The following is a 16,560-nucleotide window of genomic DNA, read 5'->3' as shown; positions in this document are numbered from 1 at the left end:
AAATAACTCTAATATGTTCCTCAAAAACATCTTATTCTCTGTTTTTAAAAACAGAAAGTTTTCTATTTTTTTTTATTGTGAACACACATAGTCATTAAACATAACCATATCTTCTCTACTCATCTTTGAACCATTAACAATTATTATTTTCAGGAGACACTAATTAGCATCGATGTTGTATCCACTAATGAAACTGTCTTAAGTTTCTACTAGGATGTTGAAAGAAATCATGGTCTATGTGAGTCAGGTCTGAGCCTCCACCGAAGTTCATTTCTACTAGGAGGCTTGGTAGTTAGTTGGTAGTTAGTTGATATGGAGTTACAACGTTACATGTCCACTTGATCATCATCATATGGCATTCATGGATTCCATAATCCAAAAATGCACTACTCTCTCACACATCAAACAAGTCCAAGCCCACCTCCTCACCACCGGCCAATTCAACCTCCGCATCTCCCCCTCCCGCACCAGGCTCCTCGAGCACTGCGCCCTCTCTCCCTCCCCCGCCTACCTCCCCTACGCCGCTCACATCCACCGCCACATCCCCCACCCCTCCACCAACGACTTCAACGCCCTCCTCCGCGGCCTCGCCCGCGGCCCCTACCCCACCCACGCCCTCTCCTTCCTTCCCACCATCCCCCACCCCGACGCCCTCACCTTCTCTTTCTCCTCATCGCCTCCGCCCGCGCCCTCGCCCTCTCCGAAACCTCCCAAATCCACTCCCACCTCCTCCGCCGCGGCTGCCACGCCGACATCCTCCTGGGGACCACATTAATCGACGCCTACGCCAAATGCGGCGATCTTGACAGCGCACAGCGCGTGTTCGATGAAATTCCTTTGCGAGATGTTGCCGCGTGGAACGCTCTCATTGCTGGGCTTGCTCAGGGGAGCAAGTCCAGCGAGGCGTTGGCTTTGTTCCATCGGATGAGAGCTGAGGGTGAGAAGATAAATGAAATCAGCGTTTTGGGCGCCCTCGCGGCTTGCTCGCAGCTCGGTGCTTTGCGGGCTGGCGAGGGGGTTCATGCGTGTGTGAGGAAGATGGATCTCGACATTAATGTGCAGGTCTGCAATGCGGTTATTGATATGTATGCAAAATGCGGGTTTGCCGATAAGGGTTTTCGTGTGTTTAGTACCATGACTTGTGGGAAGAGTGTGGTCACATGGAACACGATGATCATGGCCTTTGCAATGCATGGCGATGGATGCAGAGCTCTCGAGCTTTTTGAAGAAATGGGAAAAACCCAGGTTGAGATGGATAGTGTAACGTATCTGGCAGTGCTATGTGCCTGTAACCATGCAGGCTTGGTGGAAGAGGGGGTGAGGCTGTTTGATGAAATGGTAGGGCGTGGAGTGAATCGAAACGTGAAGCATTATGGGAGTGTGGTTGATTTGTTGGGTCGAGCTGGGAGGCTGGGTGAGGCTTATCGCATTATAAACTCAATGCCTATTGTCCCTGATGTTGTGCTTTGGCAGAGCTTGCTGGGGGCTTGTAAGACTTATGGGAATGTGGAGATGGCAGAAATGGCATCCCGGAAGCTAGTTGAGATGGGATCCAACAGTTGTGGGGATTTCGTGTTGCTGTCGAACGTGTACGCAGCACGGGAGAGGTGGGAAGATGTGGGAGGGTGAGGGAGGCCATGAAGACTAGGGATGTGAGGAAGGTGCCAGGGTTCAGTTACATCGAGGTTGAGGGTGTGATACACAAGTTCGTGAATGGTGATCAGTCTCACCCTGACTGGCGAGAGATTTATGCAAAGCTAGATGAGATTAGGTTTAGGATTAAGGCATTTGGGTATGTGGCTGAGACCAGTCTTGTGCTGCATGATATAGGGGAGGAGGACAAGGAGAATGCACTGTGCCATCACAGCGAGAAGTTGGCTGTGGCTTTTGGTTTGATCAGCACCAGTGAAGGGACCCCAATTCGAGTGAACAAGAACCTAAGAATATGTGGGGATTGTCATGTCGTGATTAAGCTTATTTCAAAGATTTATGATCGGGAAATTATTGTGAGGGATCGAGCAAGGTTTCACAGATTCAAGGATGGATCTTGTTCTTGCAGGGATTATTGGTGAAACTAACTTATTCTTTTGATGTAACAGAGCCATTACTTGGTGATCCGACTGGCAGTTTCCAATCATGTCTATATTCTTCTTAAAATAAGAAAAACAAGCATAAATATAAGAGGTCTACTAAATAATCGGAAGGTATTTTTCTATATATATAGATAAGGATATCACATATTCCACCCAGGTCCTATGACTTTGGATTAGAGTTTCATTCATTTGTACCCTTACATCTGGATCTCATTTGACTCACTTGTACCCTTATCCAATGATTTACATTTCACTACACACATTCAATGGCCAAAATAAGAAGTCCTATAAGTATCAGTTCAATTCCCCAGCATTTTATTAAATGCGAAGGGATATGGTCAAAATCCATTCGAGTGCCTCAGTGGAACTGCAGGAGCCCATCCAATGCTGAGCTTTGATATGTTGAGTACTGTTAAGTACATTAATTTTAACTAGATGAAAGATCAATACAATCATTTAGTACATCGATCCGAACCGGCTGAAAGATGCGAAGGTTGCATGCCCATAAAACAAGTATACTACACAAATACATAACCCTGGAGACGACAAAGTTACAGGGTTCATGAGTGCTGTAATGGTGAAATTTACCATATCGACCAAATATAAAATGGTCTCAAGCAACCAGAAAAGGAATGAACAACTCCTACAAAATCAAACCTCAAAAGAATAATAGTTCAGCTTCTCAAGAATGGCACAACCCCAACCGAAAAATGTTCCTGCATTGAATTGAGAGCTGGAAACAATACAAGGATGAATGGTCATTGGTGTAACTAGTCCTTTGTTAGTCTTGCCTCAAACCCCCCTTGAGGTCGCCTTACCAGTTTGTAAGGCATGTGAGTCCCAAGAAGTTTGTCCCATATGGGGAAGAAAGGCTGAGAATAGTTATATTTTAGGCCCTGGAGTTGATGATGGATGTCATGATAAGCAGTGTTGTTCTGGAATAAGAGATGGAAGATGTTGCCAGGTAGCCAGAGTCCACAGTGATCATCAACAGTTTTTATCACAGCAAAGCAGAAGAATATCACAGCTGTGCGTGCTGTCATTCCTGAGACAAGGAAAGAGATTGCTCCGCCCACAGTGTCAAGCAGGAGGCCCTCCAACGGATGATTGTAAAGTGCCCCAATTGCATAAGGGACAACCAGCTTGTGATGTTGAGAGTGGACATGGCGATACAAGAATTTGTTCTGGTGCATGTAGCGATGCACAAGTACTGCCATGTGTCCATGACTAGCATCCCTATAATAATCTGCACAATTTGGACTGCAATGGAGGGCTGAATTACAGTCCCAGATGAACCTGTCTTGGAGGTCAGCTGTAGAAAAAAAGTGGAGGAAACAAGGGGTTTATTATTAATTATCAGTTGATAAAACACTTAACATGTAGAACTTTCTATTGGGTAACTTCCATAGTCCTGATATGACCAATATGACACAGAATTCAATGAATTACTAACAGTCTACACCATTCATTTGATTTCCAATTACTCAGCAGACCCACCTCACAAAACATAACAAAAGCCACTCAGATCCAACCAACAAACACCTAACAAACTAAAGTATTCACAGTTGTTAAGGTGTTTGGTCTATGATTAAGGTTAAACAAATCATTTCTGTTAAAAAATTATTTGTATGACCAAGCAAAGCGGAAGAAGCTAACAGCCTGAAATCTCCTCTAAACAAAGGACCTGACCTCTTGAATGCAAATTTTGACCATGAATGCAATATAAATAATCAGAAGTATGCTGTAAAATATCAAACCTCATGAATTATTTTCACACGTGGTCAAAGCACAGATGGTAGGCATTGCCACTCCCCTAAGGTCTAGCAGTGCATTGTGAACTCAGCAACAATAATTTGAAACCATGTTCATTGAGCAGAGATCATGTGCATCGCGGGAAATTATTCTAGCCTTATTGATCTTATTAACATGCCATTCAAATAAGAACCCTTCAATAACATATTAATTTGACCATGACACCCTTACACCTATTGACATGCCATATTTAGATAAAAGCCTCCAATAAAAACATTCCAGATGGGACCAGATGATCGAAGAGGCAGCAAACCCAGGCTTGTTGATCAACAACTTACAATTTAGATTTTCTAAATCAGGCTTGTCAAAATGAAAGATCAATTTAAATGACTTGGTTTCAAGGGGAAACTGCTCTTGCTTTCAAGAATTACATTTCATAACAAAGAAAAAACCATTACTAAACAGTGAGTAAAAACCATTACTAAACGCTAAGTGTACATTTCGAAGGATTTCCAAGGGATTAACTTTTTGGAGCTTCCTTTGCTCCTCCACATCTAATTCCCAATACTCCAGGACATAGGTTCCACAGGAATCTTAGCAATGGTTTCCTTTGCAAATACAAAGATAACCAATCTCGATATCCCAGCATTTGCCAGAGGATACTGTAAGGCACTCAAACAAGGATATGTTTAAGAAACCAATCAATTAATGTGGACGCAGCTTCACTGCTGAAATGATCCAATGCATTTCTAATATCTAGGCTGGATTTCTCACCAGTTACATTAAATTTATCATTTCTAACCAAGTCAGTGTCATGAAGAAATAAAGAAAATGGCCTAGTGGGCAACATGCATAATTCTTGAGACAAATCCCTATGATATCCCTGAAACATCTTACTATAAAAACATATATCCCTGAAACTCTCTCGTAGACTTTTTAGATGCTAAAGATTTGAACAGAGATAAGCATGCAGGGCCATAGCAATCATTACTTTCAAGTGTTACAGATGAAAAGAGGGGTCACATGTAGTTGTCCTGCAAAAACTGACTGGTCCCAATATGTTTTATGTACTTTTGTTACAAGTTCATCACAAATGAGGTCATTGCAGAAAACGGCACCATCAACACCACTAAAAGTGAAATTTTGAAGATTCTATGAAGGTTAAAACTGATTCCATCGTATGAGTTGCAGACCTAAGGGTGATTACTCCAATTCCCTCTCCATAAAATCCATTGTAGATGATTTGGTGCCTTCAAATGCTATGTAAAATCTATAATTGGGGACATCAATTTAGGACAACCAAACATACAAAAAGAGCATTTAAGTACAAATGAATAGAAAGTGTGCCCAATTGAGAGTGACTTTGGTAGAAATGCTTTTGTTGGTAGCTCTTTTATCATAAATGATTCATGGAGAATCTGTTAGTATCTGGAGTCTGGACATAAACCAAAAAACCACTTTGATGGCGCTTTGGTAATGTATGTCATTAAAATAATAATAATAATAACAACAACAATAACAATAATAATAAATAAATAAATCAAATAATCAATAAAGTGATTCTTAAAAGGAACATCTTCTAAGTGCTAGTCTAAGAATCACTAGAACTGATTTTCCAGATTTTAAAAAAATGTGATTTCTAAAACTTTATTAAATACCTAATTTTTTTAGGGAAAGTACTTCCAAACATAAGGAAGTGCTTATAACCTTCCCAGAATCACCTCCCAAACAACTTTTAAATTGAAATTAAATCCTTCCACAAAAAATGGATGGAATTAAGCAAAATGGATCCATATACCAAAGAAAACAATGGCAAATGATCAACAACCAGATAACATATGCATCTTAGCTTGAGATTGCAAAAATCCTTGTTTAGAAATCAAATATGAACTTAACTAGTAATCAAATATGAACTCAAATTGTACTATATTTATATATACACACATACATAGAGAGATGGAGAGAAAGGTAATAAGATTGCTAGAAAACTTTGTTATCATTTATTGGAATATAATCCTTTATCTAGTAACTTAAGGAAATTAAGAAAATCTAGGAAACTTCATTGCAAATGATTTTTATACAAAATTGAAAGGATTAGCAAGCACTATAAGCCCAAGGAATTCATAAGACTTCATAACAAATGATTATGCAAGAAATAACAACTTAGAAATTTCTTTTTCCCTCATTGCGAATGATTGTTATACAACAGTAGAAGGGTTTTTCAGGAACCATAAATAGGAATAATTAACATGACTTCATAACAACCAATCACTTATAAATTATGACAACAACTTAGACAAATCTTCCTGACTTACAGGTTGTATCTCTTAATACTTTTTGATAGACAATAAAGTGAAGGTGATGCTCAAACTCAAGCATTCCTAAAATCCAAATGAATTGGGTTGGGCAAGGTATCCAGCACTGTTTTTCATTTAAAAGGCTTAAGCCTAGGAACCATTCTATTAATAACTCGTACTTGTGGTTAAAGATGTTCATGTTATAACTTTTAGTGTCTGACAATTTCCTCACTGCAATTGCATTTTTCTAAAATGCCCTAATTGGCTTTGCGTGATTGTTCATTGAATTATCTGTATTCTTTAATCATTCGGGTGTTTATTAAGTTCTAAAAATGGCATCTACTATTCTCTTGAATAAACATTAGTATTTAATAAAATGATAATGAACCAAAGACAGTGTACAACTAAAGAGGCTTTATAATTCCAACAGAAATTCCTTCATCATTCTTTCAAGTTCAGATGATCATCTTTCAGGTTGTCATTGTTGTGAGATGAGGAAAGATTCAAGAGAAGATTTACTTCTTAGAAATGTCAGTATCTCTTGAGTGGGGGAGACTAACTATGTTGAAAAACACTCTATCTAGCCTTCTGACTTATTTCTTATTGGCCCTTGTTATTCCTAGTATGGTGGGAACCAGGTGGGAAAGAACTTAAGAGAAATTTCTTATGGTGTGGAGGTCTTCTCCAAAAGAGAAATCACCTAGTAAGGTTATGGGGTATTTGATCAGAAAAGGCTTTCATGTGTTTAGGGATTAGGAGCCTTGGCCTTCTCAATAAGGTGTTCCCAGGTGAGTGGCTATGGAGATTTACTTCCAAGCATAACAACTGCCGGAGAAAATAATAGTAGGGAAGTCTGAGGGAATGGAGGCAGGTTGGTGTTCAAGAGAAGGTAGGAATGCTTATACCTCAAGCCTTTGGACGACCATCACCCTTAAAGGATTGATTTCCAGCCTTTACAATATGGCAATCCATAAGAATTCTTAAGTGGCGAACTGTTGGAATGGGAGTTGTTGGAACCCTAGATTTAGAAGGAATTTTTAAAACTGAGAGTTGGCAATGGTGGAATCCTTGTTGCAGATCTTAAATCCTTTCTCTGACTAGTGATTTGGAAGATTGACAGGAAAGAATCATTCTCAATCAGATCATACAATTTGTCTCTTGTCTTTAATGTAATTTTGACTTTTCCTCAAAAGCTGATTTGGAATTCTAGAGAACCTTCCAAGATTGGTTATTTTGAGCAGGAAGCAGCTTGGAGGAAAATTTTGACTTTAGACCAACTAAAGAAGAGAGGATGGAGTTGCCAATAGTTGCAATACCTAAACATGAACGTGCAGTTGACAGTTGTGCTCAATTTGGTGTACTCTTGCTTGGAGGAATGACATGTACAAAACTATGTTTGAATGCACGTTATGAAATACTTCAAGAAAAGATTAAGCAAAGAAATTTAATTACTTACATGAGTTTGATTTGTTATGAATCAATAAAATCTGTGTCGAGATGATTTTTCTTTGATAGGCAAATAAACAACATTATTGAAAAGTCGCTAACAAAAAGAGGGGGGGGGGGGGGGGGGGGGGCAACCTATGTACACACAAATTACAAGCAATGCATAAAACAGTAGACAACATGACTCCTTCACAACTGATCACTGCACTATCCACAAAATCTGAAAAGGACAAAAAACAAGGAAAGACTATATCTCAACCTAACCACACAGACTCTTGAGAATTACTTTTTCAACTCTGCACAAGACCAATCCAAACCTTCAAAAGTTTTTCTCTTGACTCTTTACACATGATCTAAAATATAGAAATTGGGATTGGCCTCAAACCCCTGTAATTGGCTCTAACAAAGTACCTTGAACACTAAGAAATACTTTATAACTGAATGATGAAGCACCCAAGACATGCTGAACAAAAGAGAATGCCAGACACAACTTGGAAGTCCATTTCTAATGAATAAATGTGTGGACTGCAAATTCAAGATCTTGGCCAAACTCCACCCTTTCTTCATTACTTCCAGGTTGTGTCAATCCTCTGACCATTCCTAGCAACTTAAAAAGCATAAGGTGAGCCTTTCTTTTTCTCATTTATTTCCACGACATATCCCATACTCACACCCATTTTTTTTCATGTGAATAAAAGTTTTCTTTTTTTTCTTTCCTAGAAAAATATCAAATCATCTTGGTAAAAGTATATTAGACTCCTTTCCCAAATCCACATACTAAAGCCTCCAGTAACACAATATCAAAGCATACAGCTGATCCACCTACACTATTCTTGTTAGAAAGGAGAAAAGAACAAGAATCCAAGTTTACAAACTTTGATCATCCAATTTCCTCTAAATCCTACCTTTTCTTTTCGATATATTTGTTATTTCCTAAATCCAATAGGCTTTGATTCTTTTAACAAAATTACAATCTCAAGATATTTTTTTGCTTTTGATGGTCAAAAGTACATTCTCCAAATCATCACATATTTTAGGTAATAAATGGTGCTATTCTTATATACAAAATTTTATTTTGTTGTCTCTTCTATATTTCTTTAGTTTGCAACAATAACTTGCTTGCTATTTGATTTGAGCTTCTAATCTAATTCTAGTGTGGCAAATTGAGATAGAACAACTGTTAAACAATAAATTACAGCCAGTGGGTTTCAATAATTGACACATTACAACTAATTTCATGCTCCTCTTCAAATTAAAGTGCAATATAAACAGCTCCTCACTTACATAACAAATCAATATTAATATAAGTCAGTGGTTTTTTATTAAGCATAACCCTTTATTTTAATGAAGTGCATGAATCTAGTAACTTCCCTGATTCTGTTTCTCTACCAACCATTGTGTACCTGGACTCTTCAACTTCACCAAGCATACTCAGGTTACCACAACACAATATCGGTGTTGGTATGAGATCCTGCCTATACGCTTATTTTGCTCTGGACACAGATATTTGATTTTTAATTGATTCCCTTTTCTTTCTTCCAACTTCCTTGGCAAATAATTACATCAAAGAAAGAGAAGAATTAGCAAGAAAGTGAATTTTAAGAAACTATCTAGGGATTAAATGAAAAAATATATATAAATAAGAGAGAAAAATAAGGCATTTTTTATGTTGGATATTTTGGCTTCTGATTGATTTCTAAATGATTTTTTTTTCTTTTCTTTTATTATGTCCTATCCAGCTACTCATACTCATTATTAAGATCTTTTTAAATACAAGTTCCTGTGTTCTAAAATAATGGTTGTTAAAGATCAAACCCCTCAACACAATCCACACTTGTCATCAACACCCAAATCCATGCAATGTAGACCATTAGAAAGTTGAAGCTTTGAGATGAAAAATATCTTATTTTCTCTTTTGTTTTTTTTTTTTTTTTTTTTTTTTTTTTTTGATAGATAAGCAAAAGTTGTATATAAATAAAAGAAGGGACACCAAAAACAGTGCCCTTAGAGTATACAGGAAGTATACAAAGAAATCAAAAGGCTCAAAACAGAGGAAGAGGGATAGAAACAAAAAAACATCACCTGCCCTTACTTAGAGCCTAATCAATCAATGAAGCTTACAAGCGTAAAAGGGCTCAAATCTATAGACACCCTAACCCAAGACCAAAGGTTACAAGAAAGGATGATCCATAATTCAAGCCAGCTAAACAGGCAAAATGCGAATAAAATAAAGGAAATACAGCAAAAACAAGACAGTGCAAAATGTAACAAGGAACATTAAGAAACATTAGAAGAATTCATCTGAGAAGGCAAGAAATCCCAAAAAATTCTTTTAATAACAATGCTTGATACTATGCTACCTACTCTACCAATCTTAAGAATCCAAGAATAGAGAAAACCCAAAACCCTCACTAGATCTGTTATTTATATTGTTTTTAAGGACTCAAAGTATGACTTTTTGAGCTAGGCAGAGGTTAATCATGTTTTAACCTTTGGAAAGCAGGGCTTTTTCAAGCTTTTACAATAAAAAGGAATGTGATTTATTGCATCATCATCATTTATATCAAATAGCATTTCAAAAAGTTTGGCATTTAGTTTGCCAGTTGATTATGTCGTCTGAGGTGGAGGCAGCAAGCACCTGCTAATCCTCTCACAGGCCAAATTTCAACTGGGAATTTTGGAGCGCTGGATTATATTGTCACTCGATTAATAATAACAACCATTCCAACAAAATGCCAGTAGCCATTTCAATATCTACAAAAATTTAAATTTTACAGCATCAAATGGGAAACCTATTACAATCTTAGAAATTAGTCATCGAGATGGCAATAGCAACATACAAATGGATACTCAATGAATTGATCAAAAGATGCAATTAACCAATTAACTGATTTAATACACTCTTTAAAATTAAGATCATGGATCACTAAACTAGGTACCCACAATTATTTTTTATTTTTTATTTTATCTCTTTGTTAAGATATACTCCTAATTCAGGCTAGGCCAAGCAAGATACTAGCAAAACAAGCCTTCATAAAATATGGGAAGCAAGCTAACAAGGCCCCTTGGGTGCTTGGTTTCCCAAAGCTTATTTGTTTGTGATAAACCTATGTCTAAATAGACAACCATAGTTCCTTCAAGACAGATATGATTAGATTCAAACCATATGTTTTGCATCCAACATGATTGTCCTACGATCATCTAAAAATCAGTCAAATTCTCAATTAGTGACCCATCTTATAGTTGAATGCATCACTAACACATTTGAATCTCCTCTTTGAAGAAATTGAACAAGACTTGCTCTTGAAATCCTTTATGAAGAGTAAGGTCACAACTCAAGTGGCTTAGTTAGTTTGAAGCTAACCCAAGCTCAAGCCAACCATAATTTTGGCTAGAGATTTTCAACCCAAGCTCAATTTAGTTGGGTTTGGGTGGGTTTTGGGTTGCTCTAGTTGAATAAATAAATATTTTAAAGTTTCTTGTCAAGTTTATATATTCTACAAAGATTGGTCCATTTTAGGGCTATCCCATCCATGTTCCAACTCTCCATATGTCTTGTTTAAGGCCTTCTGTTTTTGTGCATTTGGAGCCTAGCCCTAAGGTACAAGGTTGCCTTGAGAGCCAACATTATGAAGAACTAAACAATGTGGAAGACATTTCACTCTGCCTAATCAAAAGCCATGGAAACAAAATATTTTGACAACCGTAAAACTTAACAGCCCAAACCACACTTGTATTTCAGTACAATGGTGAGTGCTTTGGCACTCCTGCAACTAAAGCTACATCCTTTCCTACTACATGCTCCAAAGACATGTTGGGGCAAAAAGGAGTTTAATAATTCCTTTTCCATATCACTTTGTTTAGGAAGATTTGAGGAGAAGTTTTAAAACCCTCATAATTTAGGATTTAAAACATGTGCTATATCCATGGTACCACCACTGCATCACCATGGTATCACCCCTATTGCTATTGCCACCATTACCATGTCTCACTACTACTATAACAACCCACGGCTGCCATGACCACAACACCATGACACCACCATTGCCATGATTACACCACCATTGCCATGATTACACCACCACATCACTGCCACTGTCGCTGCCACCACCATTGATGCCACAGCCACGTGACCACCATTGTGTCACCCTGCCACTGCTGCCATTGTAGAGCCTGTAATAATCATTGTCACTCGCACCACTACCACCACTGCTGTTGCCACAATCAGCACCAACATCACCACCCCCTTTCACCCCCATAAATTCTTGACAAACCAGAAATTGTTTTCTCATTTTTTCTCACTGTGTGTCATATATTAATAAAATGAGCTCAGCCATGAGACATATATATGTAAGAGAAAAAAAGGCAAGTCCATATCCATACAGGATTACCAAATGCCTAAATCTGAACAGTGCAAGGTTAGGCAATGCATTAAATAACAATCAGTGTCCTCTTGGTAATCAAGCAAAACCAGTCTTGAAGTTGACATTGAATTCTTGCAATCCGCAATTTCCGGAAACATGATACCAAAAAGATCAAATCTGGCATTGTGTAGTAAAAAACCTTGGTAATTATATATGCCATCAATGGTTGATAAGCCACGACGATCCGGGAGAGGCCATAAGCCGAATCCCAAATATTTGGGTTAAGCCTGTACGTGAAAGATCATTGCATGCAGTAAAATGCAACGTAGCAGGCAATAGACGGAACCATTTAAGCACGTGGAAAATGGAGAGCAGGACTGGATCTTTAATTGCGAATGGGTCTTCAGTAGTTGCGTAATGGTCTTCAATGGTTGCATTATTTACATCACTTTTATTTCATGCAGTTGTGTTCTGTTTTACATGTATTTGCACGAGTTGTTTTAAGTGTGTTTGCGTCCAGTTGCTGGTTTCTCGTTTCCTTTTATTTCAGTTTATTTGTACATGGCTTTGCTTATTTAAGCAGCCGAAGTTTATCAATTGAGGGAGAAAAAAATCGTTTGTTACCAAAAGCTTGTGGTACTTTCTCACCCAAAGAGAAAACAGTTCACTTATCGTTTGAATATTTACTGGGACCTATCAATGGTAGACAACCAGAGTAATATTTTTAAGTTTTCATGCATCACTAGTCCTCCGGAAAACCATTTCATGATTCAAATGTCTTTCCAAATCATTTTATGTAGGGCATTGGGACGCCATATACACTTGCACTCACACCATATCTCTCTCCCCACCACCACCCATTTTCCTAACAAAATACATTTCTGGGAGGATTTTTTCTTTCCCATTTCTCCCTCATGTGGGATTCATCTCATATTTCTCTTTGTTAGTCATTTTTCTTACTCCTATGCTTCAGCCTAATTCAAATTTATACTATGATATTTCAACTAAAAAGGAACCACATTTTAAAGTAATGGAATTAACACAAATTACTAGAATGAGGTCAAGGACTAACCACAAAGAGCAAATGAGCTACGGTGGCCTGAACTAGCTGTTGAAGCAAAACACCTTTAACCACCGAAGCAAGGGGCACCGAGTTCTTCTCATCTTCCTCTTTTCTTGTATGCAACCGGTAATTGTCCAAAGGCGGTAACAGCTGATAAAATCCCGCATACAACCAATAAACTATAATCGGGGCAAAAGTGCCCATAGCCTCATCACTCACATAACCTTCCCAGAAAACCATGGTTGATTGAGCCAACGAGAAGAACCCACAAATTCAACTTCAAAACAACTCAAGCTTCAAAACCCGAACCCACATTACAGTTTGTGATCTAAATATGCCTTCCTTTTGCCCTGAAAATGTGGAAGAAAAAGAAGAAGAAGACGAAAGAAACCTCAGAATTCGGGAAAGGACAAAAAAAAATAAAATGAATAGAAAAAATAAAATTTTTTGAATCTTGTGGTTTAGCTGTTTGCATTACCAAAAAAAAAAAAAAAAATGAAAGGAAAAATCACGACCATACAACTTCAGTTACTTGCAGAGAAAAAGTGAGGAGAAGGAGAGAAAATTTAAAACCTCATACAATAGAAAACAACGAGCTTCCTTCAAGTAAGTCAGATAGTTGATGAAACATCCAAGATTCAAAATTCAAAATCTCTTTTTTTTTCCCTTCCTTTCATTTTCCGACATTTCCTTAGCAACCAAACAGGATAATACACAATTGGAAAGAAAAAAAATGAAACCACGAAATCGACAGATGAAAGCTAAAGACTGAAAGCTGAAACTAAATAACATCACTCACAGATACTGTGATTGATTTGTGAACAGAATGCGGAGCGATGTCATTCAGATCTGGGCCTTGCTTGGGCCAAATAACAGCAATTACAGGTAAGGATTCGAGATTTCGAGAAATAAAATCATTCGAATTTTGAGATTGGATCTTGTTTGGAGGCGAGGAAAATAATACCTTGTTATTTCGTTCTCTTTTTCTTTTTTTAAATTTAATTTAATTTTCCCTTTTCCCTTCCCGTGGAAATTTCAAAAGAATAATCAGGTGTTTCGTGGACCACGACATGATTTTTCTCCTCAAGTCATGTACTTACACGTGTATAACATTGTGGGTGGAACCCACTTGATGTGTGTCTCGGTGAAGCACGGGCAATGACTATCTGGGCCCAATATCTGGAAGGGAAATCGTGTTCACAGATCACTCTTTGTTTGTAAATGCTTAGATATTTTTAATAGCACTCTGGATACGATGGACACGGTGAACAATACTAATATCTAATATGAAATCTTTTCGGGAAAATTATTAGTAAGTTAAAATTAGAAAAAAATTTATATATTAAAATAAATTTATGATTAAAATTGAATAATTTTTAATTTGTTTTCTTCTCATAAACAAATCCAAAAAGGTAAGGACCACTTTACATTACTCAAAAATAATTTTCTATTTTTTTAAGAATAAAATGTAATTAATATTGTTAAAAAAATAATTTACTTTTAATTATTTTTATCTCCAAAAAAATTTTAAAAAAAACTTTAAATGATTAAAATATTGTAGACCCCATTTGGGACTTTTTTTCTTTTGTATTTCTGCAGGTTACTCTTTTTGACAGGTGTAAGGCTCTTAAGATGACAAGTGGAGAGTTCTCTATGAGCCAAATGCTGCCTCCTGGTTGGTCATTGTGGAATCAGATATGGCTTTTTGAAGAGCTATCAGGAGGCGACACCTGGAGGAGGAGATGCAGAGGACATTCAGAGTCTGTTATGAGGGGAGCGTCTCCTGCAGCTGAGAGAGGTGGCTTTTTTTGGACGTGTTTGCAGAGAGAGAAGAGGGAAAAAGAAAAGAAAAGCTGCAGGGGAGGGGTAAAGGAGGATTGGTTTTTTTGGGCTGTGGAGGAGAGAGCTTTTAGAGAGGAGCTTTTTGTTTGGCTGAGGGGGGGATTCAGAGGTTAGAGAGTGTTCTCCGACGGGAAGAAGAGAGAGGTTTTGCTGGTGAGGGGAGAGAAACACTAGAGAGAAGAGGGAAAAGAAAAAAGAGAAAATCAGAGGAAAGAGGGGAATATTCAAAGAGGTTGAGTAGTTCTGGGGAGATAGCTTAGCTGGGCAAACAAGCCAGACGGGAGGGGGAGAGAGTTGTACACTGAGAGGGTAGAGGAAGATCGAATGATCCAGGAGTTTCATTGGTTTCGTGAGAAGGATTGAGGGCATTTGAAGCTGAACAAGAGCTTATTATAGAACGACACTCTCAGGTATGGATGCAAAAGACATATTGTTTGTTTTGGATTCCTATTACTCCTATTCATTTTCTATTGATATTTGAATGTTGGCTGGCTTGCTTAGGGTGGATAATGAAGGCCACCTGTTCTATGTTTAGTTAATCCTGAACTCATGTTTGCCATTGTTAAACTTAATATGCTCTGCCTCTATTACGAAAATGTCCATAGTTGCATGTGAAATGGTTTTTCTCACCTGATCAGAGGGTTCACAGATGACTCATGAAGTGAAACCTCTGAAGACCACCTTTACTCGTTTTCTTTTGTGTTCTTTTCAATGGATCCTTCTTTTGTTGTGGTCAATACTCTGCTTCTGGGCCTCGTTTAATGCCATGGCTGTGGGAAGGTAAGTCCAGATCTGGTTGTGTATTTCTTCAAAGATCTGTTATGGTTGAACGGAGCGTATGGGGGTTTTGAGAGTTATTTTGCAGAGGTTTGTTTTGGTTGAAGAAGCAAACAAGCTGAAGAGAGAGGTTTCTTTTTGGCTGTTGGAAAGGAAAGAAGAAAAGAAAACTTCAAGGGGGAAGACATCTAGTATATTTTCAGTGTTTCTGAGATAGCTCAGATGAAGAGGATGATGGTCGTTGGTATATGAACTGTAGCAGCATCTGACCTATTTGACGTAGTCATCCATCAGGCTATGAGTTTGTTAAAAAAAAAAAGGATTCAGCAATCATGGTACGGCCTGCTGGGCATGCAGCTTTATGCATGGTCTTGTTAGAGTATGTAAGGATCCTTTGGTAGAAATCCTGCCCACAATTTCTCTGTTCAGCTTGTTTTCATAGTGTTAATGGCGGATCAGTACACTAAGCCTGCTTTTTCCTGGTGAAAGGGGTTCAAATAATCAAGAGAGCTTCACTTCGTTCTCAACTGTACCTATAGAACAAGTTCAGAGGGTAAGGCAGTCTAAAAGAAGCCAAGAACACGATGACACCTGTGGGGAGTTCCAGTAATTTGGTAAAATTCAATGTTAGTCCAGTACTGAAAACGGTAGATAATGAAAATTATGGAGATATTCTCGGCAGAATCTCTCTAATCTTGGTTTTTCAGATGATTCTAGAGGAAAATTCTGTGATCGATTTATGCAGAAAAGAAAAGCAAAACTGAGGGAAGAATGGGGTTCTAAGAGGGCAGAGAAGGAGGCCAAGATGAAAGCTATGCAGGATACCCTTAAACTCAGACCACGTTCAGAGGTATAATTCCCTCGCCTAAAGAAAATCCACCTAGTTTGATATTGGTGATATCATGCACCAACCGAGAACATGTGAC

The 16,560-nt window shown here is 38.0% G+C and overlaps 1 protein-coding gene and 1 pseudogene across 1 annotated transcript; one reads left to right on the top strand and one right to left on the bottom strand.

Moving 5' to 3' along the window:
* The first annotated feature begins 319 nt into the window (after positions 1-319).
* On the top strand, positions 320-2,249 carry LOC117929059 (pentatricopeptide repeat-containing protein At1g34160-like). The gene is given in 3 exon segments (XM_034849247.1): positions 320-665; positions 668-1,615; positions 1,618-2,249. Coding segments are annotated over 3 exon segments (1,716 nt in total). The 5' UTR covers positions 320-352; the 3' UTR covers positions 2,073-2,249.
* Positions 2,250-2,495: 246 nt separating this feature from the next.
* On the bottom strand, positions 2,496-13,993 carry LOC117929060 (annotated as a pseudogene).
* Between the last annotated feature and the right edge of the window lie 2,567 nt (positions 13,994-16,560).

This window comes from Vitis riparia, chromosome 13 (genome assembly GCF_004353265.1).
Source record: "Vitis riparia cultivar Riparia Gloire de Montpellier isolate 1030 chromosome 13, EGFV_Vit.rip_1.0, whole genome shotgun sequence".
NCBI lineage: Eukaryota > Viridiplantae > Streptophyta > Magnoliopsida > Vitales > Vitaceae > Vitis > Vitis riparia.
Note: the sequence above shows the minus strand (reverse complement) of the source record. Positions and strands in the feature narration are given on the sequence as shown.